General features: G+C 43.2%; 1 protein-coding gene across 2 annotated transcripts in view; it reads right to left on the minus strand.

The window, feature by feature from the left end:
* LOC126251608 (fibronectin type 3 and ankyrin repeat domains protein 1) overlaps nt 1-27476 on the minus strand; it is a 189153-nt gene that overhangs the window by 55913 nt on the left and 105764 nt on the right. The window contains exon 6 of one of the 2 annotated variants that reach the window (XM_049952144.1): nt 15433-15660. The exons of the other annotated variant lie outside the window; for it this stretch is intronic. Coding sequence (XP_049808101.1) covers nt 15433-15660 — 228 coding nt within the window. The remainder of the gene's footprint in view (nt 1-15432; nt 15661-27476) is intronic. 2 annotated transcript variants of the gene reach the window in all.

The raw sequence follows: 27476 nt of genomic DNA on the forward strand, positions 1-27476 counted from the left end.
GCCTTGTCCGAGAATTACTTCGAGCAGATAGTTAGAGAACCAACTCGTGAAGCTAACGTTTTAGACCTCATAGCAACAAATAGACCGGAACTTTTCGACTCCGTGAATGTAGAAGAGGGTATCAGTGATCATAAGTCAGTGGTTGCATCAATGACTACAAGTGTAATAAGAAATGCCAAGAAAGGAAGGAAAATATATTTGCTTAACAAGAGTGATAGGGCACAAATCGCAGAATATCTGAGTGACCACCATCAAACGTTCATTTCTGAGGAAGAGGATGTGGAACAAAAATGGAAAAAATTCAGAAACATCGTCCAGTACGCCTTAGATAAGTTCGTACCGACTAAGGTCCAAAGCGAGGGGAAAGATCCACCGTGGTATAACAATCATGTACGAAAGGTACTACGGAAACAAAGAAAGCTTCATCATAGGTTTAAGAGTAGTCGAATCATAGCTGATAAGGAAAAGCTGAACGAAGCGAAAAAGAGCGTAAAGAGAGCAATGAGAGAAGCATTCAACGAATTCGAACATAAAACATTGGCAAACAATCTAAACAAGAACCCTAAAAAGTTTTGGTCATATGTAAAATCGGTAAGCGGATCTAAATCCCCTATTCAGTCACTCGTTGACCACGATGGCACCGAAACAGAGGACGACCGAAGAAAGGCAGAAATACTGAATTCAGTGTTCCGAAACTGTTTCACTGCGGAAAATCGTAACACGGTCCCTGACTTCAGCCGTCGCACGGACGCCAAAATGGAAAATATTGAAATAAACGATATCGGAATTGAAAAACAACTGCTATCACTTAGTAGCGGAAAAGCATCCGGACCAGACGAGATACCCGTAAGATTCTACAGTGATTATGCTAAAGAACTTGCCCCCTTTCTATCAGCAATTTATCGTAGATCTCTGGAAGAACGTAAAGTACCTAGCGACTGGAAGAAAGCGCAGGTCGTTCCCATTTTCAAGAAGGGTCATAAATCAGATGCGAGTAATTATAGGCCTATTTCGCTTACGTCAATCTGATGTAGAATAATGGAACATATTTTATGTTCTCGTATTATGACGTTCTTAGATAATACAAATCTCCTTCATCATAACCAACATGGATTCCGCAAACAGAGATCATGTGAAACTCAGCTCGCCCTATTTGTCCAAGAAATTCACAGAGCCGTAGACACTGGCGAGCAGATTGATGCCGTATTCCTGGACTTCAGGAAGGCATTTGATACGGTTCCGCACTTACGTTTAGTGAAAAAAAAATACGAGCTTACGGAATATCGGACCAGGTTTGTGATTGGATTCAGGATTTCCTAGAAGAAAGAACACAACATGTCATTCTTAACGGTTCAAAATCTGCAGATGTAGAGGTAATTTCGGGAGTACCGCAAGGAAGCGTGATAAGACCTTTATTGTTTATAATATACATAAATGACTTAGTTGACAACATCGGTAGCTCCGTGAGGCTATTTGCAGATGACACGGTTGTCTACAAGAAAGTAGCAACATCAGAAGACTCGTACGTACTCCAGGAAGACCTGCAGAGGATTAATGAATGGTGCGACAGCTGGCAGCTTTCCCTAAACGTAGATAAATGTCATATAATGCGCATACATAGGGGCAGAAATCCATTCCAGTACGATTATGCCATAGGTGGTAAATCATTGGAAGCGGTAACGACCGTAAAATACTTAGGAGTTACTATCCGGAGCGATCTGAAGTGGAATGATCGCATAAAACAAATAGTGGGAAAAGCAGGCGCCAGGTTGAGATTCATAGGAAGAATTCTAAGAAAATGTGACTCATCGACGAAAGAAGTAGCTTACAAAACGCTTGTTCGTCCGATTCTTGAGTATTGCTCATCAGTATGGGACCCTTACCAGGTTGGATTAATAGAAGAGATAGACATGATCCAGCGAAAAGCAGCGCGATTCGTCATGGGGACATTTAGTCAGCGCGAGAGCGTTACGGAGATGCTGAACAAGCTCCAGTGGCGGACACTTCAAGAAAGGCGTTACGCAATACTGAGAGGTTTATTATCGAAATTACGAGAGAGCACATTCCGGGAAGAGATGGGCAACATATTACTACCGCCCACATATATCTCGCGTAATGATCACAACGAAAAGATCCGAGAAATTAGAGCAAATACGGAGACTTACAAGCAGTCGTTCTTCCCACGCACAATTCGTGAATGGAACAGGGAAGGGGGGATCAGATAGTGGTACAATAAGTACCCTCCGCCACACACCGTAAGGTGGCTCGCGGAGTATAGATGTAGATGTAGATGTAGATTACAGAAGCAGTTCACAGGAGCAGGCGGGATACAAAAGTTTTGCAAAGCTTTTCTATTACCCTTTGTACCTCTCCTGTCCAGCAATGTGATGACCGACTCGGAAAGCGGCGGTGATATTATTTGTACGCCTCGTAGCTCCGCCTCCTGCAGCGACATATACAAAGGTCTGGACAAACGCGTCGTGTGTGGTCGCCATTAACCTTTTAGCAGAAATAAGTATGTGGTAAGGTGTGTGTGTTCAGCTCCAGAGCCACCTCAACACCCCTTCTATCTCAAATTCAATCCTGTAAAAATTCAAACAATGTTCAAAGGACGTACTTCTCATTATTTCTCTTCCCCTGACTTCCACCTCGCCATCAAGAACCTTTCTAGACTTCTTACTAACACACGAAAATACCTTGTGCTAAGCCTCGATCACAAACGAATACGATGCTAAGCATCTAAGAAAGGGGCCATCACAGGTTAAAAATAGTGACCTACCCGGATGACCGAAAGCATTGATGTGCTGCTTCAGGGAGGTGAACCTGCCCCGGATCGAATCTTCCTCGCGGATTAAGGACGTGGTCTAACAAGCCAGCCGGCCTGGATGTGGATTTTAGATGTTTTCCAACACTCAGCTTGGTAAATACCAGGCTGGTACCCGCGTTCCGCTTCAGAAATATGTTATGTAAACATTAAGAAAACATTCTCAGGTGGGGTACACAGATTCCGCCCCAGAGGGCAGTGGTGGAGACAGGAAGGGCATGTAACCACAAAGTGTCACTAACATTGCTAAAATCCGAATGCCCAACTTGTAGACGAAAAGAAAAAGGCAAACAGGAAGAATAAGAAGAAGAAGAGAGTGAAACTATAAACTATTAACAGGGCGAAATGTGGATTACATCCTTTCACAATCCTTTGCACCCTCCTCCATCCCAAACTCACCATCTCCGCATATGCAAGATGTTATCACTCCTTACAAGTTCTAGAGATTCAAAAACTCCTCCTTGCTTAATTTATCTGCCTTCCCTTCCCTACATGTAACCTCTATAGTTGATAAAATTCCCCTCACCCTCTTAGAATTCCTCTGATATCTTTGCTAATCCTGTACATCCCACAAAATAGACAATACGAACTCAATTATCCATCCAATTCTCTCCAATCTAGGGCTGCTGCGGCGCCTATATTAACACATCCCACCCTCCACACCCTATCCCAAGACTATACCTTTTCCAGACCCAGAAATCAGTTGTGGGATACAGCATCCTACCAGTCATATCCTAGTCCCCATATTATCTCCCTACGTTGAGGCTCCAATGCCTCTCCTTGTAGACGAATAGCACCAGCTAGTTTAATACAAAATCATCAAAAGGAATTATTTTAAACCCATTGTTTTAATCTTTTGTCTGTAGAAAAGCAGTGTAGTGTGTTTCAAAAAGAACCATCTGATTTTTTAAAAATCATAACTATTATGTTATCTGTGACATGTGCGTGAACAACGTACTGTTGGAAGGAGCAAACTCTCGAGTTTTACAGGGTTCCCGCTTGGTAGCAGCAATGTGCGCCCATTTCAGTTCTATTAAAAATGGTGTCGGAACAACAGAAAGCGCTTTGTGTTCTACGTTTTGCCTAGTGCAGGTCGGTAATAACTGTTCAGTGTGACTTTCGTACTGGATATGGTGTGTATCATCCTACAGCACAGAGAATTAGACGATGGCATGAACAGTTCCGAAAAACAGGTTGTTTGTGTAAAGGCAAATCACCGGGCCATCCCCGACTGTCTGACACAGATGTCGAACGTATCAGCCATAGTTTCACAAAGAGACCGCAGAAATCCATTCGTCGTTCGACGTGTGTTGCGTTGACGTTTAAGCTTGAAACAATACGAAATTCAGCTACTGCAAGCTCCTTATGAAGGTGACTAACAACAACGTGTGGAGTTCTGTAATTTCGTTCTTGGCAAGATGGAGAATGACAGTTTTCTTCCACACTTAGTGTTTAGTGATAGAGGCAACATTCCATTTAAATGGAAAGGTGAATCGACATAATGTGAGAATAGGGTACGGAACAACCACATGTAGTTGTACAACACAGAGGGACTCTCGAAAATGTAATGTGTTTTCTGCAGGTTCACGGAACACTGTTACACTGTTACACTGTTACAGCAAGCACATATCTCGACATGCATGAGAACTTTCTTTTCCCATAGCTGGAGACTGATTCGAATGACTTCATTTACCAACAGGATGGGGCACCGCCTACTGGCATCTGGAAGTGTGGGAATTTTTAAATCAAAAGTTTTTTTGAACGATGACTCAAATGATTCAGCGCTTCATTATTGGCGTCCAAGGCCACCGGATCTGACCGTATGTGATTATTTCTTGTGGGGTTTATAAAAGACTCTGTTTATGTGCCTCCGTTACCAACAACAACAATGAATAAACTGAGACATCGCATAACGGCAGCTATGGAAGCTGTACCTCAGAACATGCTCGCTGCAGTGTTGGAACAATTTGAATACCACATTGACATATGGCGTGCGTCTCAAGACGGGCGCATTGCACACCAATGAAAAGCTAATAAAAAAGCTTTTTGAGTTTCTCGTTCATCAAACAAAATTCATTGTATATGTTTATTAGCTTCAGAAATACAGACGTGAAAAATCGGATGATTCTTTTCGATACACCATGTATATATATTGATTAATGAGCAGCAACATGGGATTGATGGTAACTCAGCTCCATGTGGGGGGGGGGGGGGGCGTGGCGGGGGGGGGGGGCGGGGGGGATCAAACGGTCAGTAAAAAAGAAAAGAGCATATCGTGTAGTCCGTACTCATTAACGAACACACAGTCGTGCCGACTCTGGAATGCAGCTGTCATCTCGTGTTCTGGCTTGGACATTGTGGAAATCTGTTGGATTGTCTGTATTGTGTAAGATGATTCTGATCTTCGTTAAGCGGTACTGATTCTGCCTCACGTTATGTGAATTCATAGCGTTCGTTCTCTAATGCGTTTTCGGCTATGGTCTTAATGTCGAGCTTAATTTCCACATAATATCCGGTCGCGACCCATCCAGAGCTCCGAAAAGTCTAAAGCTGCTGTGTTCGCAAGTCAGTGTTTAAATGTGTTAAGGCTCAATCGTGCTGAAACAAGAGTTTGCTGCGTGCAGCATGTGGTGCTGTGCCCAAGAAGTCATAATGGTAATCTCCTCTCGTTGAGAATGCTGGCAGAAATATAGGTGTGATGTTTGACGAGCCTTTCAGGCCAAATTTTATTGGTGGCACCTTAAAGCAGTACCATACTGGTTGTCATATTCCCAAAGGTGACTACTCTGTGTTAAAACAACCAGTTTCTGATTAAGTTGTAAGTTCAGAAAGCAACATCATTATATTCTGGTATGACTGAAGTTCAGTACTAGCTTACGAAACGGGGAGGCGACAGGGACATATTGTATCCACACAGTGGTTCAAGGATCGGAAGGCTGGTACAATGGCTAGCCGGAATGTGGTTTCTAGGTGGTTTTCCACGCCCTTTTCGGCAAATTGTGAGCTTGTCCCCAATCTTCACCTCAGAAAATACGGTACACAAACAGTGAAAATGCTCAAACACATAGCACATAATTTATATAATTCTCTGAAAGATACTCACGACCAGCCTCCCTTAGGTTACGATTGCGTCCACACAGTGCACTGGCAACGTTTAGTATGTTTAATGCAGGATAATTACAAAGCCCGTGAAACATTTAAAAAAGTAGATACAAATATATGGCTAAAAACAACTTAGTAAATGAAACTTCCTGATAGATTAAAACTGTGTGTCGGACCGACACTCGAACTTGGGACCTTTGCCTTTGCGGGCAAGTCCTCCATCAACTGAGATTCTGTGAAGTGTGGAAGGTAGGGGACGAGGTCTGGCAGAAGTAAAGTTGTGAGGACAGGTCGTGAGCCGTGTTTGGGTAGCTCAGTTGGTAGAGCACTTGCCCGCAAAAAGGCGAAGTTCCCGAGTTCGAGTCTTGGTCCGGCACACAGTTTTAATATGCCAGGAAGTTTCACATCAGCGCACACTCCGCTGCAGAGCGAAAATTTAGTTCTGGGAACTTAATAAATGGTACAGTATGTGAAAGACAGACTGCTAAAGTTTTCTTACAACGTTTATAAAGGTTCTCTGTGTGCAACCTTCGTCAGATGGCACATCTAATCAATAGACCGTTCTGCCCACCCAGCATATCAGTAGTGATGGTAAGGACAACTGCTGTGATGCAGCGTTGCAAGTCTTCAAGGTTCTCTGGTAGAGATGGAATATAAACGCTATCGGTGATGTAACCCCACAGGAATAAACCCACAGGGCTTCCAGTGACTATGGCGGTCCTACGAGGAGACCAGATACAATACGACCACCCAATGACATGGCAGCGTCTTATTCAGGTGATCTCGTACAATACTGTGAAATTTTTGTGTATCTCACTCTGTGTGTGTGTGTGTGTGTGTGTGTGTGTGTGTGTGTGTGTGTGTGTGTGTGTGTGTGTGTATGGTGCGGCGGGGGGGGGGGGGTGGCGACATATCCAAAGATACAATCCCTACTATCAGTTCCAAGTTGTTGCATGAGCCTACCGATACAGGTGAGACTGTTGACAGTTCTCTCAGTGAAGAAGGGACCATAGTCTAACATGTTGGACATGGCACACAACACGCTTAATTTCTCTGAATCCCGGACGTGCTCAACAGTTCCAAGTGGATTATCTGTCTGCCATACGTATGTCTTGAGGCACTTGACCTTTTCCACAAGATGAAAGTTGATTTCATCTCGGAAGATCAGTTTACTTGTGAAGTCGTCAGGTTCGAGATAGTTCTACATGTCAATGCAGAACTTCAGACAAGGACATTTGTTGTTATGTTTTATGGCTTGCAAGAACTGCAAGTTGTACAGCTTCACTGCTAGACACTTAACAACGATTTTTCACCCTATTCGGTGAGAAATGTTCAATTCTGCACTAGCTCGATAGGGTAGACACTGTGGGACTTCGCAATATCACTTCGCTCACATGGTCCACTGTCTATGGTGACACACCCGGTCAGTCCGAATGTTTTGCATCGCACAAACAACCATTCTCCTCGAATTTTGTTTGACCACTTCACTAAGCTCTTGTAAACTGGCAGTGCCTTGTGATTCAGTGCTTGCCGCGGGATGCTTTTTGCACACTCACTAATGTTGGCAGCAGGCAAATTGTCACACGCTGGAAGGTAGGAGATGACGTACTGGCGAAAGTAAAGCTGTGAGGACGGGCCGTGAGCTGTGCTTGGTAGCTCAGTCAGTAGAGCACTTGCCCACAAAAGGCAAGGGCTCTGCATTCGAGACTCGGTCGGGCACACAGTTTTAATCTGCAGGAACTTTCACTTTGCTGCTAGTGAAAAATTCATTCTAGAAGGAAGATACTTTGACGAAAAGAGAAGCACAAAGCTTGTCTATCAATCAGTGAAACACGTGATGTGAGAGATCTACTTTTAACTTGCTTTCTATTGTAGACATCATTGCGAATGGAGAATATAAGAGGAAGCGAACTATACAGACGGCCTGCCTGGTACATCTGTGACGACACTCTTTTCTGTGGCCAATGCATATTGTAGGGAATCTGAAAGCGTCACTGGACACCGAATGTTTCCACTTGCTGGCAATTGGAGTGTCTCTTTGGACACTTATCTGCTAATTACACGACCACCCAAAGGTTTCCATTTACAGGCCTCTAGTCGTTAGGTTCTGCCACATCCGTCTGCCTGTGTGTGAACATGCGTCTACGGTCGACTGTACCATCTGTGGTTCTCCCGCGATACCTACAGATTCACAGAACGCTCGCTTGATGCTGGACTGCGAGTTAATTCCTGGGATAGGTCAGTCAGACTGGACTTAAGTGGCCACTCTGTCGGAAAAGCTGAAGGAATAGTCGCAGTGACCGTCTTTCGGACTAGTCTGTCTGGGAATGGGCCTTTTGGCGGTCTCCAATACTGTGAGCGGTCCCTCAGATGCGTCTTTGGTGGACAGTGGCCTGTGATAGAAAACACCGGAGCCGCACCACCAACGGCTCAGGCGTTCATCAGCTGTGCAGAGATCACTCACCATGTGACACTAACCCTTTTCTGCTCTCACTATTTGGTGACCTACCCATAGAAAAATGCTTCCTTCAATCTAATGTGTTAACTGCGAATACTCCAAATGAAACGGGTGGCGCTGTCACGACCACAACAGCTATGTCTGTCTTTGACAACTTACAGAATTCTTGAGAGCTTTTACCCATACACAGGGCTAAGGTGCTGAAGGTATCATGTTTCAGTAGTTAAGTACTCACTTTATGTTAGAGGAAATTAATCCACAAGGAAACTGGCGAGAAGTGACGATAAAGCTATGGATGCCTAGTCAACACATATTCTGAAACTGTAATTCTTTTGGGAAAATAAAATGAAAGAAATATTGACATGGTCTCTAAAAAAGGAAAACGCATTATTGTAGCGATGAATGTTAACTGAAGGCTCTGGTACAGTATTTTGCTTTAACGTTTCTATCTTTTTCTAATAATACATTTGATTTTAGTGTTGTGCTTGCGGTCGTATCTTTCCAGTTGTTTACATGTGCTGTTGAATGTTTTAGATCTTCTTTGTCGTCTTTAGTGCGACTACATTTTGCATTGTTTTCCTGCCTTATGAATGGTTGATCTCCACCACATTGTCACAGGAGTTATACGGGAGGAGCAGAGTTTGCAGTAAAAGTGTACACTCCAATTCATCTTTTTCCCTCTAGGACGGTGACTTACTCGTCGAGCAGGGTATTGGTAAAGCGATCCGTCAGCTGAAACTTTTCATAGCCTTCTTCTCTGAAACTACTGGATGTTGCGTTGATCGGGAACGCTAACGGCTATCGTAGGCACCAGACTATCGCCTGGCATCGGATATGTTCACCTGATAAATACTTGAATGTAGTCTTGGCCATTTATCTGTTCAGACGAAGGCGGCCCAACATTTTCCAAGCATGTGAGTGGGTGTCTAGTGTACTGTGAGAGATAAGAACAGCTTGTTTTTGTACCGTTGTAAAGGGATAGGTAGAAGAAACCAACATATACCAGCTGCCAGGGATAATGAGATGTGTGCTGGCCTTTTCAAACTATTAACTGGTGGACGGAAGTTAGATGATTTAGGCGATGGGCTTGGTTAAATGAACATGGCCAGCGATTCTCGCGATCACACTGAAGGAAGTAAAGAAGTATTTGGAGAGGAAAATATATAAATCTCGAAAAAGTTAGTGAGCTGCATAAACATAGAGAAAGATCAGTGGAGAATGATTAGAGTGGTGTGACTTCGTTTCCATCTCCAGATCAGATAAAGCAGAGTTGTTAAACAGAGTCTTTACAAACGGAGGAAATTTTTCGAGAATCGCTTCACCCAGTGTCGATCCTTTTTTAAGGGCCAAAGAAAAATTTGAGAACCGAAGAGAGAGAGCTGTTGCAACTGTCGTCGACCAAGCAAGATAATTCTTCAGGAGAATAATGTCACGAGCTTTATGCTGTCATCACGGCTAAACGTTCAGGAAATGTCAGACTGCACGTAAGGTAAGATCTTTCAAATCATTTTAGATCATCATGTTCATTCTTCTCATCGGGGGATACCTCTTGTAAGAGGACAGTGCCTCCAGTCACATGTTTGGAAATGTCTAACATCGGTCTGACGAGCGTGGGGGATGAAATAATGTGTCTTTCCCGGCCTCCGTGAACCGTACATTTGAATTTTATTGAACTACAGTTGTCTGTATTGGAGAAGCAATGAAGCGCCCAGTATCTCATACCGAACTGGAATAGTTTCTTTCTGAGGAACTATATAAGTCCTTCGATATAAACTGTATCTGAGGATTATTCACGCTACTTCGACATTAAAAGCCAACATTGTCTTCATATTACTTTGAGCAAACCTTGTTCACTGTTTTAGAGCTATCGCTGCAAATATTTTCCCCGTTGAACGTAGTTCTAATTTGGCCACCAGGTGCAGATCTGGCGCTGTGAATGCAAGTAAGACGTATAGACACGTTTCCATGTGTAATGGATTAGGAACGAGATGTATACAGAAAAGATAAAATCGCCACTTACACAATTTGTTCAGACGAGCGCCGGAGACGTCGATGAGATGCTGCATGCGTAAAGCGACCTGATCAACAACTGCTCGGAGCAGTTCCAGTGGAATCTGAGCAATGTGTTCCTGTATACTGCACTTCAGATCGGGTACAGACCGAACGTGTCCCTGGTAAAAGTGTTCTTTTATATATTCCCAGAACCAAAAGCCACATGGATTCAGATCAGATGATCTTGCATGCCATGCACCTGGAATATCTCTGGGGATAACAAGTACCCAGAAGGTTGATTTAAGCAGACGTTTCACTGAGCGAGCGACGTGTTATGTTGCCCCATCTTACATGAAAACATTGATTCCATACAGCTGCGCTCTTCCAAAGCAGGAATCATATGCTGTACAAGGAGGTTCGACAACGTGTCGGCGTCATGATACACCCTGTAGGGAAGCAGCCTACTCACGCCGTAGTAAATTCACATCAGTCTTTCCATTGTGTGCCAGCCAGTCCGCTGTAACTAGCTCTGACGTCATAAATGTTGCGCAATACTTTAAAAATCAAGTGAATAACCTAAAATGTTTCTAGCATGTCAGGAGTAATACTAAATTAATGTGTGTTGAATATCAGTTCGATAACCTTAGCCATTTTCGAAATTTTGACGTTTTTCTGTAAAAATCATTGGCGCAACAGAAAAGAGCTAGAGAATTACAAATTTATATTTAGAATCCTTTTTCATAAATATTTAATAGAAACAGTCTTCTGGATCTCACAAATTAAGATTTTAGTTGAAATTCATGATTTTCTGGGTTTTGTCTTAAAAATTAAGGAAGCAAGATAGATTAAGTAGGCTAATAAATAAGGCTAGGATGTTTATATTTAAGTAGAATGGAGATCCGCTATAACCATAAAGATGTGAGAAGTTTCATTTAGATAACTATAAAACTATAGCGATAGCGTATCTCCAAAGGGCCAGTTCAGAGCTCGTCTACTGCGTGCAGTGTAATTAAAATAATTCTCTAGCCCAAAAGATTTAACTTAGCCACGTCAAATTTTTATTATGATTACTTTCCTGTGTGCTGAATGCACATTTAAATTAAGAGCTTCATCGGCCATCAGCAAAAGAAGCTATGATTTATTCGGTAAACTAAAGTGGTGCATTACTAGTCCAGCAGCTAGTCGGGAGAGCCGATTTGATCAGGCGTACCCTTAGCCGTCCGCACCGCGACTTTATATATAAGAACGCTGCGAGAGGAAGCAAGGCCCCAAATCTCTCCAGACGCTGAATAGCACGCCATCTGTGTCGGGAGTCGCGTCGCATCGGGATCGTTGCTATAAACAGCCTCGGATGCCGTATTAAGTTACTCGAGATACGTGTAACCATGAAATCATTTTCGAGTGAAGTGTTAATTCTGGGATGACTTTAATTATCGATCTTCAGTTTGCGTATTGTCGTATTTTCACGTGCCGCCGCGGGACAAACATTCTACCATTATTTAGCGTGGCGTTTGATGAACCTAATCATCAAATAATGGCGAGCATTCATTTAAATATTTAATTTGGACAGTTATAGTTGCATCAGCGCATTAGACTCTGAACTGCTCTGTTAGTCTCCATAACATATCAAGGATTGTGTGGATTCTTTTGTTTTCATATGTGACTTTCAGAATACAGAGAATTTTTAGAAAATCGTTTTTTGATTATGAATCCCAGTCAATCTAATTTCTCAGAGCTATAAGCTGTAACTATAAGTGTGTTTCTCAGATGAAGTGGGCACTAGGAATTCTAATTACAGGCTTCACGTTTTGCTAATCACTTTCTGGTTGCCAATATTGTAGTTAGACAGCCAGTGTTGAGAACGGCAAAAAACAGCATAAATAATAGGAACATTTTTAACAACAATAATTCCACCCGCCGCCGCACATATGGTTAATCGGCCGGGAAATGCAGTGTTTCCACATTCTACAGAATTTTAACAGCAGACAAATTCAACAGCCGCCCCACAACCCGACAGGTCCTCTGGGTGTATTGTCTAGAAAGGACAATGGACTGAAAATAAAGGTGCTTGCGAACCCCCACCACACAGTGCGATGGCTCCTCGTGCACAACACGAGATTTAACAGTTCCCAAAACCGTGTATTCACTGTGCTCTGTAGTGTAAAATGTGCCTTGTTACTCCGCAGAATATTGCCCAGCCATATGTCATCAATTTCGATCCACGTCAGAAACCAAAGAGAACGTTGCTGTGGATCATGAGGTTTCAGTTGCTGCACCGTCTGGGTCTTATACGGCTACCAGTGTAAAATAGACCGCAAAAGTTTCCATACTGTTGACCATGGGTGGACAGTTCTCATGACACTGCGTGAGTACTAGCACTACTCGCGTCACGTGCAGCATGGTCAGTTACAGCAACAGCGACCTCGTCAGTAGCTTCCACTAGGATAAGATGCCTTCCTCTTTCAGGTACCACACCAAACTCACCAGTGTTTACGAAATTCATTATCATCTTATTTTTAAACCATTTAATGACATTGGGCCTCTCCTCAGACCTGTCACCTGGCGATTCTCTCTCACTGTAGCATTGCAATTGCTGCCGTTCTTTCACATAACAGTTTCACTAATAACACAAGCTTTTCATTTGGTGAGCCACACTGTTCAAGCTCGTTACGGCTTGTGAAGTGACAGCGTGGATATCAAGCCGTCATACTAACACTGTACAGCGCCAGATTCGCATCTGGTGGCCACAATTGTAACTAATTTGCTTTCCAGCGTAAATCGGTTCCGCATTATCTCATTAATATAGATACCAAATTTTGCTGCCATACGATAATTGCAGCCCACACAGGACCTCGGTGACTAACTGTACTTTAATTATAACCAGCCGGCAGTTATCCGGCTCCTGATCATCAGTATGAAGCTCGAAGGTGTCACTACTTACAGTACCTGCACCGCGACGTAACCAGACGAGTATGACGACCAACCGACACCTACTTGTCGCCGCTTAACCACTCCAGTCACCTACAATGATGTCACAGCCCTTGACTCTCGGGAAGTTGCCGGTCGCTGGATTCTTAGCTGGCCTAGTCCACACCACTTTCGACCTTTGTGCCAGACAGCTGACTCCGATCGCCAGTAACGAATTTAAACTAGCTATGATAAATCTGGTACAACAATGTACATACACTGTGACTGGGACACCCCCGTACTCTAAGTAAAAATAATCCTTTAGTGTAATCATATATAAAAACTGCACATACAGTGGAAATATATGCGCAGGAACTTGTCTCATACAGAAATACGAGGTGTGGCTAGAAAAAAACCGGACTAGTACTGGTGAAACAATAAAACGTATGCAGTAAGGCTGAAAGTCGCGTGGCCTGTCACGTGACTCTCGCTCCGCCTACTGCTCCAGTTTCATCTGCCTCCTGCACTCAGTCTGCCCGTGGCGTCTGTTTTAAGTAGTTGACGTTTTGTCTGTGCGTCGGAAAATGTTGAGTGTACAGAAAGAACACCGTGTTAACATCAAATTTTGTTTCAAACTAGGAAAATCTGCAAGTGAAACGTTTGTAATGTTACAACAAGTGTACGGCGATGATTGTTTATCGCGAACACAAGTGTTTGAGTGGTTTAAACGATTTAAAGATGGCCGCGAAGACACCAGTGATGACACTCATACTGGCAGACCATTGTCAGCAAAAACTGATGCAAACATTGAAAAAATCGGTAAACTTGTTCGACAAGATCGCCGGGGTGGGATCACTTTCAATGTTTTCCAGGATGTCAGAACAAATCATTCTTCGGCGTTCCTTCTGTTCAATTGTGAGACACTTTGGAACCATTTTTGAACACACTTTGTTCATGTTGAAACTTTCATGAAGAATCTGCCTAACACTTCCCTTGCCAACTCCTGTTAACTCAGACACTGCTCTGATTGTTAAACGGCGATCTTGTCGAACAAGTTTACCGATTTTTTCATTATGGAACTCACACAACTAAATAGCAAAGTGTTGGAGCTCTGTCCTACTGTAACCACTCAGGATCTACGATACTTGCCTTCAAGTAATGACGACGTTTGTAACATGTCCAGATAAGAATATCCATTCGTGTACCCTTCAAAAATAGGGTCTGAACAGGTATTTCTATGACATCCAAGTCCATATCATGACGCAAGATCGCAAAACCACATTACTGCTGTATGAACTGACATGCACATCCATCAGAATATAACACTCTTGCCCGCATCTCGTGGTCGTGCGGTAGCGTTCTCGCTTCCCACGCCCGGGTTCCCGGGTTCGATTCCCGGCGGGGTCAGGGATTTTCTCTGCCTCGTGATGGCTGGGTGTTGTGTGCTGTCCTTAGGTTAGTTAGGTTTAAGTAGTTCTAAGTTCTAGGGGACTTATGACCACAGCAGTTGAGTCCCATAGTGCTCAGAGCCATTTGAACCATTTTTATAACACTCTTGAATAAAACACAGCATTTGAAAATTGCGCCAACAAAGGAATGAGACACCGCACCTTGCTGCTCCATGTCAGATAATTCATTCACAAGTATCGTTCTAAATCCTTTCATTTTAAGATCTTTATTAATGTAGTCATACATTCTTGAGGGTGGATCTTGAAGTTCAGCTGCTCTTTATCGAATGGGTTTCGTTGGAGATTGCTCTGTTGATTGAGCGACGAAGGCACACGTTTCCTCTGGCCTTTTTTTTATGTTCACTCGTAGCCTGCGTTTGATACTTCCTGTAACGAAAGCAAATTTCACCCAAACAAGCAGGGTAACATCTCGTGGTGGGGCCTTGCCAGAGCATTCTCACAACTCCCGTGCACCAATAAACACACTAATAATGGCACCTCGACAATGTACCAGTGTTCGCTCACATCAACCATGGCTTCACAACTGAATCAGTGCACTAGCGAAACAAAACAGTACAACACCGACAACAGTGCTGTTCTTGAGCTTCAAAGCAGAGATACTACTACAACAACTATTAGCTTTTCCAGGTGCACAAGTTGACAGTAGGCAAGATGCGGCATCAGTTGCTGGCAGGACGTACCAGTCCTTGGTATCCCAGCTGGCGCCACGCTCCAGCAGCATGGTGCAGACGTCAAGGTGCCCCTGCGCAGCAGCCAGCATGAGCGGTGTGCGGCCGGCACCGCCTCCTGCCCTGTCTGCGTCTGCGCCCGCAGCCAGCAGCAGTGACACAGTGAGCGCGTCGCCACGCAGTGACGCTTGCGCCAGCGGCGAGACACCACCTCGAGACATCAGCTCTGCTGCACTGGGCCTGCCAACAACAACAGTACCTGTTACCCTACCCTATACCCAATAGGTGCTTGTAGGCAGCAGCTGTGACACAGTGAGTGCCTCGTCACACAGCAACACTTTATCAGCGGTGATACATCGCCCTGTGACATCAGCGCTGCTGCACTGGGCCTACCAACAACAACAGTGCCTGCTGCCCTCCCCTTTAGTCAATTGGTGCTTGCAGCCAGCAGCAGTGACACAGAGAGCATGTCGCCATGCGGAAACGCTTGTGCCAGTGGCGAGACATCAGCCCATGAACTCAGTAGTGGGACAAAGTGGGTTCTGGGACAATTTTGATGTCAAATTAATTACACAAATTAATTAATTGATAAATTACTTATCCCCACCCCTAAAGACATCAAGTGTAATCATATATAAAAACTGCACATACAGTGGAAATATATGTGCAGGAACTTGTCTCATACAGAAATATATGCGTCTCCGTGTCCTCCTTGATATGTTATGGAGAATGTCAGGAGTTATCCTCCAATAGTGTGCTGGCACGTGGGTCCCCCTCAGGGAACTCCCAGCCCCCTCCCCTAATCTCCTCCACATCTGAAAATGGTGGAAAATTAAAATTTAATGGCAGAAACATCAAATTTTGTGTGTGTTCACCTTGAGTTGAACCACAAGAGGGCGCTGTTGGCTCTCCCACACTCCCCACTCCCCATTCCCCTCCCTCATCTGGAAATTGGTGGGAAAAGAATTCAATCTGTGCTGGGCTGCCAGATATGATGGATGTAAGTCTTTATTATTTTGTATGAAGTATAGTATATTATTTACTTAAACAATCTCAGTTGCCACTGATCCATTACTAGACAGCAGCACCATCCAGTTTCATCACTATGTGTGGTGTGGATATTTTCGCTATCAGTCTAGTCAATAGGTCTCTATGGGAAATAATAATAGAACAGCAATCTATCACTGAAGTACAGGGGAGTAGCTTCCTGCCTATCTACACGTGAATAACTGCTCCTGTAAGGGACATAAGGATGAATAATAATTTTAGAACAGTTACCACTAACAGCCTGCCCTCCTGTAGCAACACCATTTGATAACAAAACACACTTAATCAAATCTTATGTGTGTTCACCTTCTGGTGAACTACAAGAGGGCGCTCTTGGCTCTTCCCCACTCCCCACTCCCTTCTCTCATCTGAAAATTGGTGGGAAAAGAAGCAAGCTATCACTGAAGTACAGGGGAGTAGCTTCCTGCCTATCTACAAGTGAATAACTGCTCCTGTAAGGAACATAAGGATGAATAATAATTTTAGAACAGTTACCACTAACAGCCTGCCCTCGTGTAGCAACACCATTTGATAACAAAACACACTTATACTTATTTATGAGTTACAAGTCGCATCCTAGCCAACAGAAACATGGGAAATATATCATACGATTATTTTTTATGAATGTAGGGCTCATTATCTTACCTGAACATGATGTGTCAAGATGAAAAAGAAAACTGATCAGTCACCTCCAGTCTTTTCCAGCGCCATCTACCAAGTGTATTGTGTTCATGAAGAGCTGGACAACCGAGAAACCGCCAGTCGCCGGATGCCCAGCTAATCCACTAGTTCCGACCACCCCAAAGACTCCTGCTGCCAGCTGCAGCACACTGCGATTTAAGCACCAGCAGCTGGGATGTATATAGTAGGTCGATCCCAGACATAGACTCCTCAGTTTAAAAAAAAACATAGATAGGGATGTTGTTTTGTCATACACCTCGAATTTCTCATGTGAAATGTAGATTCCTCCTGTTTGTACGAGTTATTTTTGAAGATAGAACAAAGCAGGCCACAAATGCGTTTTCATGTCTCTAGAAGTATTGTTAGTTGTTGTGAAAATCCTGTACAGCACAATGGCATAGGCTATATTTCCTATAAGCATTCTTTCATCAGGTAGAAAGATATCTTTTCTTTACTGTTACATCCTGCATCACAGGACTGGAATATTAAACTAATTTTTGGCTCATGACGGAACACTAAGAACATGCTCTACCACTGCCACAGGATGCCTCCTCACATTTGAACTCTCTGTTAAAGTAACCAATTGCTTTGCAACATATGAAGTCTGTAAATGTAACAATAGAGACAAGTTGTAAATATCAGGATTATAATATGTATCACTTTATAAATTCGTAATATAGATGACTTTGTTACAATGATCATCTCGCCCCGTGTAGGTTCCATTAACAGATCTCATCGCAATGAAAATATGCCTGATTAATGTTCCAACTCTCAAATCATATCCATGGTACTCTCAGCCTCGCAACTACGCACCTAGTGGCACATCATCGATATCAAATTGATGGGCTAATGAATCAATTTGATTATAAGAGCCCCTTTGCATGGTGGTCTTTTTTTTCCTGCAGTCAGATTACACTGGTCAGGTAATCACTTCCTCTGATACTAAAATGGGTGGTAACTGTTGTCAAATAGCTGAAGACATCCAACACTATTTGCGTTCTGTGTCTCATTTGTCTTGTAATGCTGGTGAAAAGTCACTTAGAATTCTTATATATTACTCCCAAACTGAGACTTGTGGTCTATGGGGGCAGTAGGATGTTTCACTTTCTTCTCCACCCCCCCCCCCCCCCCCAGATTGCATGTTAACAGCTGTCACAGGGGCATGAACCTCCGCCCACACATCGGGGCTGTACTGCCCTCAGCTGACAACTCAGTGCTGGACACAGACATACAGAAAACAGAACAAATGCACTGAAACTATAGAATATGTGATTGGAAGTGACTGTATGCATTCAAGTACATTGCTATACTATACTGCCTGACCTGAAAAATCGTGCATTTGCACTAGTTGTTGACAACTTTACTATGTTTATAAGAAATTTTAGAATACATGGCGAGAAGTGATGTCATGAGCGCATGGGCAGAAGTGCCATAAAATCCACAAAATTACAAAAATTGACTGAAAATGCGCCAAAATGTGGGGAAACTGAGGAGGAATGAGAGAGTACTTGCATGTCTTCTGCTCGGTGCAGGAAAATTCTTGTACATGGAGATGAGTATGTTGCAACAAGAGGAACATGAGAAAAAGTTGACAAGGACGCATCAGGATCCAGGGAAACGGTCATTTTTTTTCGACGGCAACAAGACAGCTGGAATATAATGTTTAATGTGGATGACCACCAAATGTAGAGTAATAAATTTACATATGTTGGATCACAAGCCCTGGTTTGATCCCAAAGTTATCAGCAACAATGTTATAGGTTTTTATAAAGCATCTACATCTACATCTACATTTATACTCCGCAAGCCACCCAACGGTGTGTGGCGGAGGGCACTTTACGTGCCACTGTCATTACCTCCCTTTCCTGTTCCAGTCGCGTATGGTTCGCGGGAAGAACGACTGTCTGAAAGCCTCCGTGCGCGCTCTAATCTCTCTAATTTTACATTCGTGATCTCCTCGGGAGGTATAAGTAGGGGGAAGCAATATATTCGATACCTCATCCAGAAACGCACCCTCTCGAAACCTGGCGAGCAAGCTACACCGCGATGCAGAGCGCCTCTCTTGCAGAGTCTGCCACTTGAATTTGCTAAACATCTCCATAACGCTATAACGCTTACCAAATAACCCTGTGACGAAACGCGCCGCTCTTCTTTGTATCTTCTCTATCTCCTCTGTCAATCCGACCTGGTACGGATCCCACACTGATGAGCAATACTCAAGTATAGGTCGAACGAGTGTTTTGTAAGCCACCTCCTTTGTTGATGGACTACATTTTCTAAGCACTCTCCCAATGAATCTCAACCTGGTACCCGCCTTACCAACAATTAATTTTATATGATCATTCCACTTCAAATCGTTCCGCACGCATACTCCCAGATATTTTACAGAAGTAACTGCTACCAGTGTTTGTTCCGCTATCATATAATCATAGAATAAAGGAACCTTCTTTCTATGTATTCGCAATACATTACATTTGTCTATGTTAAGGGACAGTTGCCACTCCCTGCACCAAGTGCCTATCCGCTGCAGATCTTCCTGCATTTCGCTACAATTTTCTAATGCTGCAACTTCTCTGTATACTACAGCATCATCCGCGAAAAGCCGCATGGAACTTCCGACACTATCTACTAGGTCATTTATATATATTGTGAAAAGCAATGGTCCCATAACACTCCCCTGTGGCACGCCAGAGGTTACTTTAACGTCTGTAGACGTCTCTCCATTGATAACAACATGCTGTGTTCTGTTTGCTAAAAACTCTTCAATCCAGCCACACAGCTGGTCTGATATTCCGTAGGCTCTTACTTTGTTTATCAGGCGACAGTGCGGAACTGTATCGAACGCCTTCCGGAAGTCAAGAAAAATAGCATCTACCTGGGAGCCTGTATCTAAACTAAAGAGCATTGTAGTACCAGCTGGGGGACTACAATATGCAACTACAGTATTGATAGAGTGTTTGGCCCTGTGGAGGAGTGTTTAGGTGTTTTAAACCCTAACAAACAGTATTTACAATGTGCTTCTCTGTACTCTCCACCAATCACAACCACACAGTGTCAGCTAACAGATACCTTACAGAACAGTTGCTGTATTTTTTTAACAACCTTCTCCTGTATGTCTATTGAAGTAACAGTGATACATGCAAGTTGACTGTTGCCTTTGATGCTTGCCTGGAAAAGGGAACCATCTGTCTCTAAATTAACTTGCATCTGCATTAAAGGATGATAGAAAGTGGACAAAAGTGACTGGTTGAAATGGAGTTGTAATGAGGTATGATTTAATGGTAGACTGATGATGCATTCTAGAGCGATGGAGATGTTGGTGCATGTCATTTATCATGCATTTAACCATTTTTTCCGTTGTTCTCTCTGAGTTTATCAGTTGTATGGTATGACCTGTGATCGACTTGTATACAACTGCATGTTCTGTATGTGACTTAGAGCACTATCTACCTGCAATTATTAACAGCGAACCTCTTCATACCACAGTCAGCAGAGGACTTCTAGTGCATGTGTGATGAAACATGTCTATCGATGGAAAAGCTGTTACTGCACCCTCCTCTAAACGAATAAAGATTTATGTGACATACTCCATTACCCTGCCGCATCTTGGACATAAATTGAGTCTTCAGTTTCATAACTATGGTGATTCTAAATTATTGGCAAGTGTTCGTGAGCTACTGCAAACCTGATGAATACATTTGTTTGACAGATGTCCTGTTTATAGAGTGCGAGCAGCGTGGAATGTAATTTCACATACCAAACACCACTGCTATGTATTTGTCTGTTTCCATCTAAGATGCATACTCCATTGCTGACAGTCATTTTAAGGACTGACGCAAGCACATTATAATTTCTGAACCATGATCCAAGGTGAAAAGTGGGTGCTATACATCTCCGGAAAGCTATATTTTGCATGTACCACAAAGACTCTATGTTTTTCTTTGGTGTAGAAGGGAGCAGTTTTATCATCTTAAAGTTTGTCACCATATTGAGTGGGATAGAAAACTTTCAGGTCAGCTGTCAGGTATATGTGTCCTGCATTAGAGTATTAAGAATGTTGCACTCCACATGACTAATATTTCGGAAACCACATGGATTTAACATTATAGTGTGTTTAAGTGCAGAACTGTGTAGTGTTAGGACTACATGTGTTTATGTTATGCAATCATTTCTCTCTTGCCAATACCATCTCGGTTCTGATCTCAGACACTAGAACAGTTCTTTAGAATTGAGAGTGCGTCTGATTTATGTAAATTGCTTCAAACTCTGTCTGTCTGGAGCTCCATCATGCATAAACCACATGTTTCTTCTTAATCATCTATTATATCATCAGAACACTCCCATATCTACTACACACCGATAAGGGGTGCTGACCTCCTCGACATGCGTGCATTTTGAGAGACCTTGTACACACCCATTCACGGTGCTGTGATTAAGACTGTTGCAGAACAGTCTTCACTGAACAGCAGTTGCAGACTTGGCTCGCTCTGTTACTTCACGAGACGTGGAATGTAGTGGATATAGTACGCTCCTACTTCTGGTCAGCTGCAAATTAAATCGAGGGCAGTGTTGTAGGGAGGGTCGATAAAAGACAATGCAAAGAGATCTTTCAATCTCCAACTTTATCCTAAGTATACAAGAATACTCTGTGATTCTCATTCACATAAGAAAAGATGCCCAACTGTAATCACAAATTACGCAATATGATCGAAATGATAGAAATATGTAGACAACATAACTGCATCGGTATAGAGCACTGTCTGGTATACTGTAGTATATATGTTTGAGAATTAACCATGAGTGGACGTAATGCACAGTCATCTATCTCCATTCGCAATTTACTATATGGTACATGCAGAGTAGTTGCAGGATGGTTTAGCGATGATACAGAAATTGGGAAGCATGTTATTGTGTCATTGTTTGGAGTTGAAATTGCAGAAAAACTGGTAAAATTGTTAAAATTGATCGCACTATCAACTGTGGTGCTCATTACAATCCATCGCTCCATAGCGACGGTGTCTTTTCCATCCCATCCACCTTCTGGTGTGCTGTTGACTACCACACTATGCTTGACTGATACCATTTATTTGAGATGGAGAGAGTGTTGGTGTAATCACTTTCTGGCAGTTGTTTGGAAACTCTCCACAGTGCCGCAAACTTTTCCAGGTTCCACATGTTCTGATGTCTTCCACATTTTTGTCAATAAGAAACACTGTCTCTGTCTTTTATTTTAACCATCATGTGTGTTGTGGGGGCAGCACAGTTTACACCTTGCGATGTCCAGCTTTCTGTGAGAGCCAATGGATCGAAACATGTTAATATTTGGTTTAGCACCTGAGACAGACCTCGAAGTCATGGTGAAAAAACAAAATGTATGGTGGTGTACAAGACTGCAGTCATACACTGCTTGAATGTGTTACTGAAGAAAAAATATTGTATCAAACTGCTTATGAAAGAACAACACAGGGACTACTCTTGCGATTGATAGCCTGTGGGATGCGGTCCTCCTACACTATATGTGACGAAACATTACACTGGCCTGTGCAAATGACTCGATCACTGGCCAGCTCTTCCAATGGAGCAATACCTGTATATTTAATAGAATTGTCACATATGCTCGATGTCAGCACACAGACAGCACTTATTTTCGATATAACAGAAGAGAGGCACACACTAATACCCTATCGAGTTCTCTACTGGGTGACATTAGCGGAGTTTTTATAGTTCATTGTTTTTTCCATTGTATGGAACAAAATAATGACTACAGAGAGTGAGTTTACGTGACGGACATGAATGCACCCTGAGGGACGCAGATCTCTTTCAGACTGTAGTGCCTGTATGTAGTTTGGAAATGCATTGCAATGCAGTAACAAAATCCTCATCCTTCTTCCAGTTCCCCTATGATGTAGAATCTTCCTAATTTTCCCAATAAGAAACACCACCATAACTGCTCATACTGTCTTTTCTACTGCCTCATGTTGCAGGAGAAAGCTTCGTTTGGAGCTAGCCTTACACATTGTACACAGTTGGTGGAGCTACGACAACATGTTCTCATTTCCGTCGAGTGGTCAAAACACGATCGTGTCGAATTAGTTCAACTCACCCTGTTTCTCCATGGGATGTAGAAGGTCTTAGATATACTGCTCTGACTTCCGTTCAGATCTGACTTAAATTGGAACGTTCACATGGACAAAGATGCAGAGAGAGCGGGGCAGAGACTGAGGAACAGTTATAAGATGCAGAGGAACTGTCTAAAACCACGTTGGAGTATTGTTGTATTGGGGTCCTTAGCAGATAAGTCCGAAACAGGCGATTTGTTTTGACATAAGAGAGTGCCACGAACATGATTCACCAGTGGCTGTAATCATTAAAAGACATCTTCATATGATCCAACGCAAGTATGTGGTTGAATGGAGAGACATGCTTCCAAATCACAGACAGCATTTCTATAACACTATAGAGCTGAAAAGCCAGTGTCATAGGATTTTGTACATTTGGTAGTCGATGTGGTCTTCCTCCACTGCGGGAACAAAACTTTATGCAGATCTGTAGAAGCAACTTCGATCAACTGGTCGCCTTATTTGTTACTCGATATAACGGAAAGGAGAGACGTGATAAAATCTTATTGAGTTCTCTGTCAGGCGACTTTAACGAAGTTTTCATAGTTCGTAGTTTTATTCATTTGTGTGTTACAAAAAAAAAACGAGGGAAGAGAGAGAGAGAGAGACGCTGTACAGTCAGTGAAGACTCCGACACCATTAAACTGTCGTATTTCTAGCGTGGTAATAATTGGAATACGATGAAGGAGATTAGGTCATGTACAAGAGAGATATTTGTGGTAATCTTCCGATATCGATGAACTGTAGTTGTTACACTTCTGAATTTCTTTGTGTGCTCCATGTATACTTTCCATGGTTATGAATTTCCTTCTGTATGTCAGTGTGCTATTTTTCTCGTTGTGATAGCTGACTACCTGCCAGCCTTCTAACTAAAGGAACAGTGCTGACGGAACGTGATGCGATTTCGAGAGAATTAGCAGGGGTCTGTAACTTGGCTGCATTCAAATGTTATATGTCGAAGATTGGAAGATTCGTGAGAATACTGCACGTAAGCGATACTGTGACGAAAGGGGTGTTGAGAGGTGAGCTCTACACGGTTTCTTCTAAGTATTGTGAGCAAAAATATTACAACCTCTCACATGTGCCACGCAAAGTGACTGCAATGAGAAAATTAGGAGCTAATACGAAGGTTTCTACAGAGAGACAATCAGCAGCAGAAATTCTGACTTCTGTTTACTCAATAAATAACGGACAACACTCTTCCATTAATTTCGCGTGCCTATAAATGGATGGACTGGTATCTTAATAGGTGGACTAAATTTATATCTATATGCTTACTTCGCAAGCCATCATACGGTGTGTGGTGGTGGGTATCCTGTACCACCACTAGGCATTCAATTTTCTATTCCACTCGCAAATACAGCTAGGGAAAAAGACTACCTATATGTCTCCCTATGAGCGCTAATTTCTCATATTTTATCTTCGTGGTCCTTATGCGAAATGTACGTTGGCGGCAGTAGAATCGTGCGTTCAGCTTCAAATGCCAGTTCTCAATAGTGTTCCTCGAAAAGAACATCTTCTTCCCTCCAGGGGTTCCTATTCGAGTTCTCGATCCACCCACTCTTGGCGGGAGACAATAGGAACGCTTCTATAGGGCTGTATTCTGAGGGTAACCTAGGTCTGCAGACACTTACACATTTGGGATGTGGCTGTCAATCACACGTATCTTGTTATTGCTCACTGTGTTACCCTTTATGGGATGTTTTAAAAACACATCTCAGAACGTTTCAGTTTGCAGGACGGACGACGAGAGGCATATTTTTCAACGTCTCGTTATTTACTCCAACGACATTTAAGCACCCAGTCCTTCATGGATGCATAGGACAACTTTTACGAGTTTGGAATCAGTAACACCTGTCCGGGACAGAGAGCGTTGGGTTGCCGCTGGGGGCAGTCCAGCCCTAATGCGTGGGCGTAGGTTCACGCCTGGTGACAGCTGTTCACATGCAGTCCATCGGTGGAGAAGAGAGTGAAACATCCTGCAGCTCAAATAGACCGACAGGTCTCGGCAGGATTAGTTCGGGAGAAGTATACAAGAACTGTAACTGACTAACTTCCACCAGCATGACAAGACATCGGAGAGAGCGAACGCAAGTAGCGTTGGATATCTTCAGCTTTCGACGACGGTTACCACCCATTTTGGTATCAGAGGAAGTGATTACCTAGCCTGTGGGAAGACTCAAGAGATGTCACGAAAGCGTCTGTAACGGTTACCTGGCGAGTGAAATCAGACTGCAGGAAAAAATTGCACATAATGCAAAGGGGCTCTTATGATGAAATTGATTAATTAGCCCATCAATTTGATATCAATGATGTGCCACTGGGTGGGTAGATGCGAGGGTGAGAGTACCATGGATATGATTTGAGAGTTGAAACATTAATCAGCCATCTTTTCGTTGCGGTGAGATCTCTTAATGGAACCTACACGGGGCGAAATGACCATCATTATATTATCGAATTTATAAAGTGATACATATTATAATCCTGATATTTACAACTTGTTAGTGTTGTTATATTTACAGACTTCGTATGCGACAAAGCAGTTGGTTACTTTAAGAGAGAGTTCGAAAGTGAGGAGGCATCCTGTGGCAGTGGTAGAGCATGCTCTTAGAGCTCCGTCATGAGCCAAAAATTAGTTTAATATTCCAGTCCTGTGATGCAGAACGTGACAGTTAAGAAAAGATATCAAAAAATGGTTCAAATGGCTCTGAGCACTATGGGAATCAACTGCTGTGGTTATCAGTCCCCTAGAACTTAGAACTACTTAAACCTAACTAACCTAAGGACATCACACACAGCCATGCCCGAGGCAGGATTCGAACCTGCGACCGTAGCAGTCCCACGGTTCCGGACTGCGCGCCTAGAACCGCGAGACCACCGCGGCCGGCAAAGATATCATTTTACCTGACGAGAGAATGTGCTGTACAGGATTATCACAACAACTAACGATATTTCTAGCGACATGAAAACGGGTGTATTGTTCGATTCCATCTATCTTCGCAAATAACTCGTATAAAAGGGAGGAATCTACACTCAAGAGCCAAAGGCACTGGTACAGCTGTCTGACATCGTGTAGGTCCCACGTGGCATCGACTCGACTAATGTCTGAAATATTGCTAGAGGGAACTGAATCATGAATCCTGCAGGGCTGTCCGTAAATTAGTAGTTGTACCAGATGGTGGAGATCTCTTCTGAACAACACGTTGCAAGGCATCTCAGATGTGATCATTTACGTTCATGTCTGGGGACTTTGGTGGCCAGCGGAAGTGTTTAAACTCAGAAGAATGTTTCAGGAGCCACTCTGTAGCAATTCTGGACGTGTGGAGTGGCGCATTTTCCTGCTGGAATTGCCCAAGTCTGTCGGTATGCATAATGGACATGAATGGATGCAGATGGTCAGACAGAATGCTTACATACGTGTCACCCGTCAGAGTCGTATCTAGACGTTTCAGTAGTCCCATATCACTCCAACTGCACACGCCCCACACCATTACATAGCCTCCACCAGCTTGGACAGTCCCCTGCTAATATGCAGGGTCGTCCAGTCATCAAGCGTACACCAGTGGGCCTTCGGCTCCGAAAGCAGATATAGATGACGTTTCGTTGGAAGTTCCGCTCGCTCACACTTGTTGATGGCCCAGCATTGAAATTTGCACCGATTTATGAAAGAGTTGCACTTCTGTCATGCTGAAGAATTCTCTTCACTCGTCGTTGGTCCCGTTCTTGCAGGATCTTTTTCCGGCCGCAGCAATGTCGGACTGGCGTTTTACCGGATTCCTGGTATTCACGGAACACTCGTGAAATGGTCGTATGTGAAAATACCCACTTCAGCGCTACGTCGGAGATGCTGTGTCCCATCGCCCGTGCGCCGACTATAACACTCAAACTCACTTAAATCTTGATACCTACCATTGTATCAGCAGTAACCGATCTAACAACTACGTCAGACAGTTGTTTTATCTAGGCGTTGCCGGCCGCAGCTTCATATTCTTCTTGTTTACATATGTCTGTACTTGAATACTCATTCCTATACCAGTTCCTTTGGATCGTATTGACAAAACAACATCCCTATCTACGTTTTTTTAACTGAGCAGTCTATGTCAGGGATGGACCTACTGTATACAGCATCTGGTGCTTAACTCGCAGTGTAGGGGAGACCAGGGACAAAAGTAACATGATACGAAAGAAACATCCCTCCCCTACCATCGC

Source organism: Schistocerca nitens, chromosome 4 (assembly GCF_023898315.1).
Source record: "Schistocerca nitens isolate TAMUIC-IGC-003100 chromosome 4, iqSchNite1.1, whole genome shotgun sequence".
NCBI classification, from domain to species: Eukaryota; Metazoa; Arthropoda; class Insecta; order Orthoptera; family Acrididae; genus Schistocerca; species Schistocerca nitens.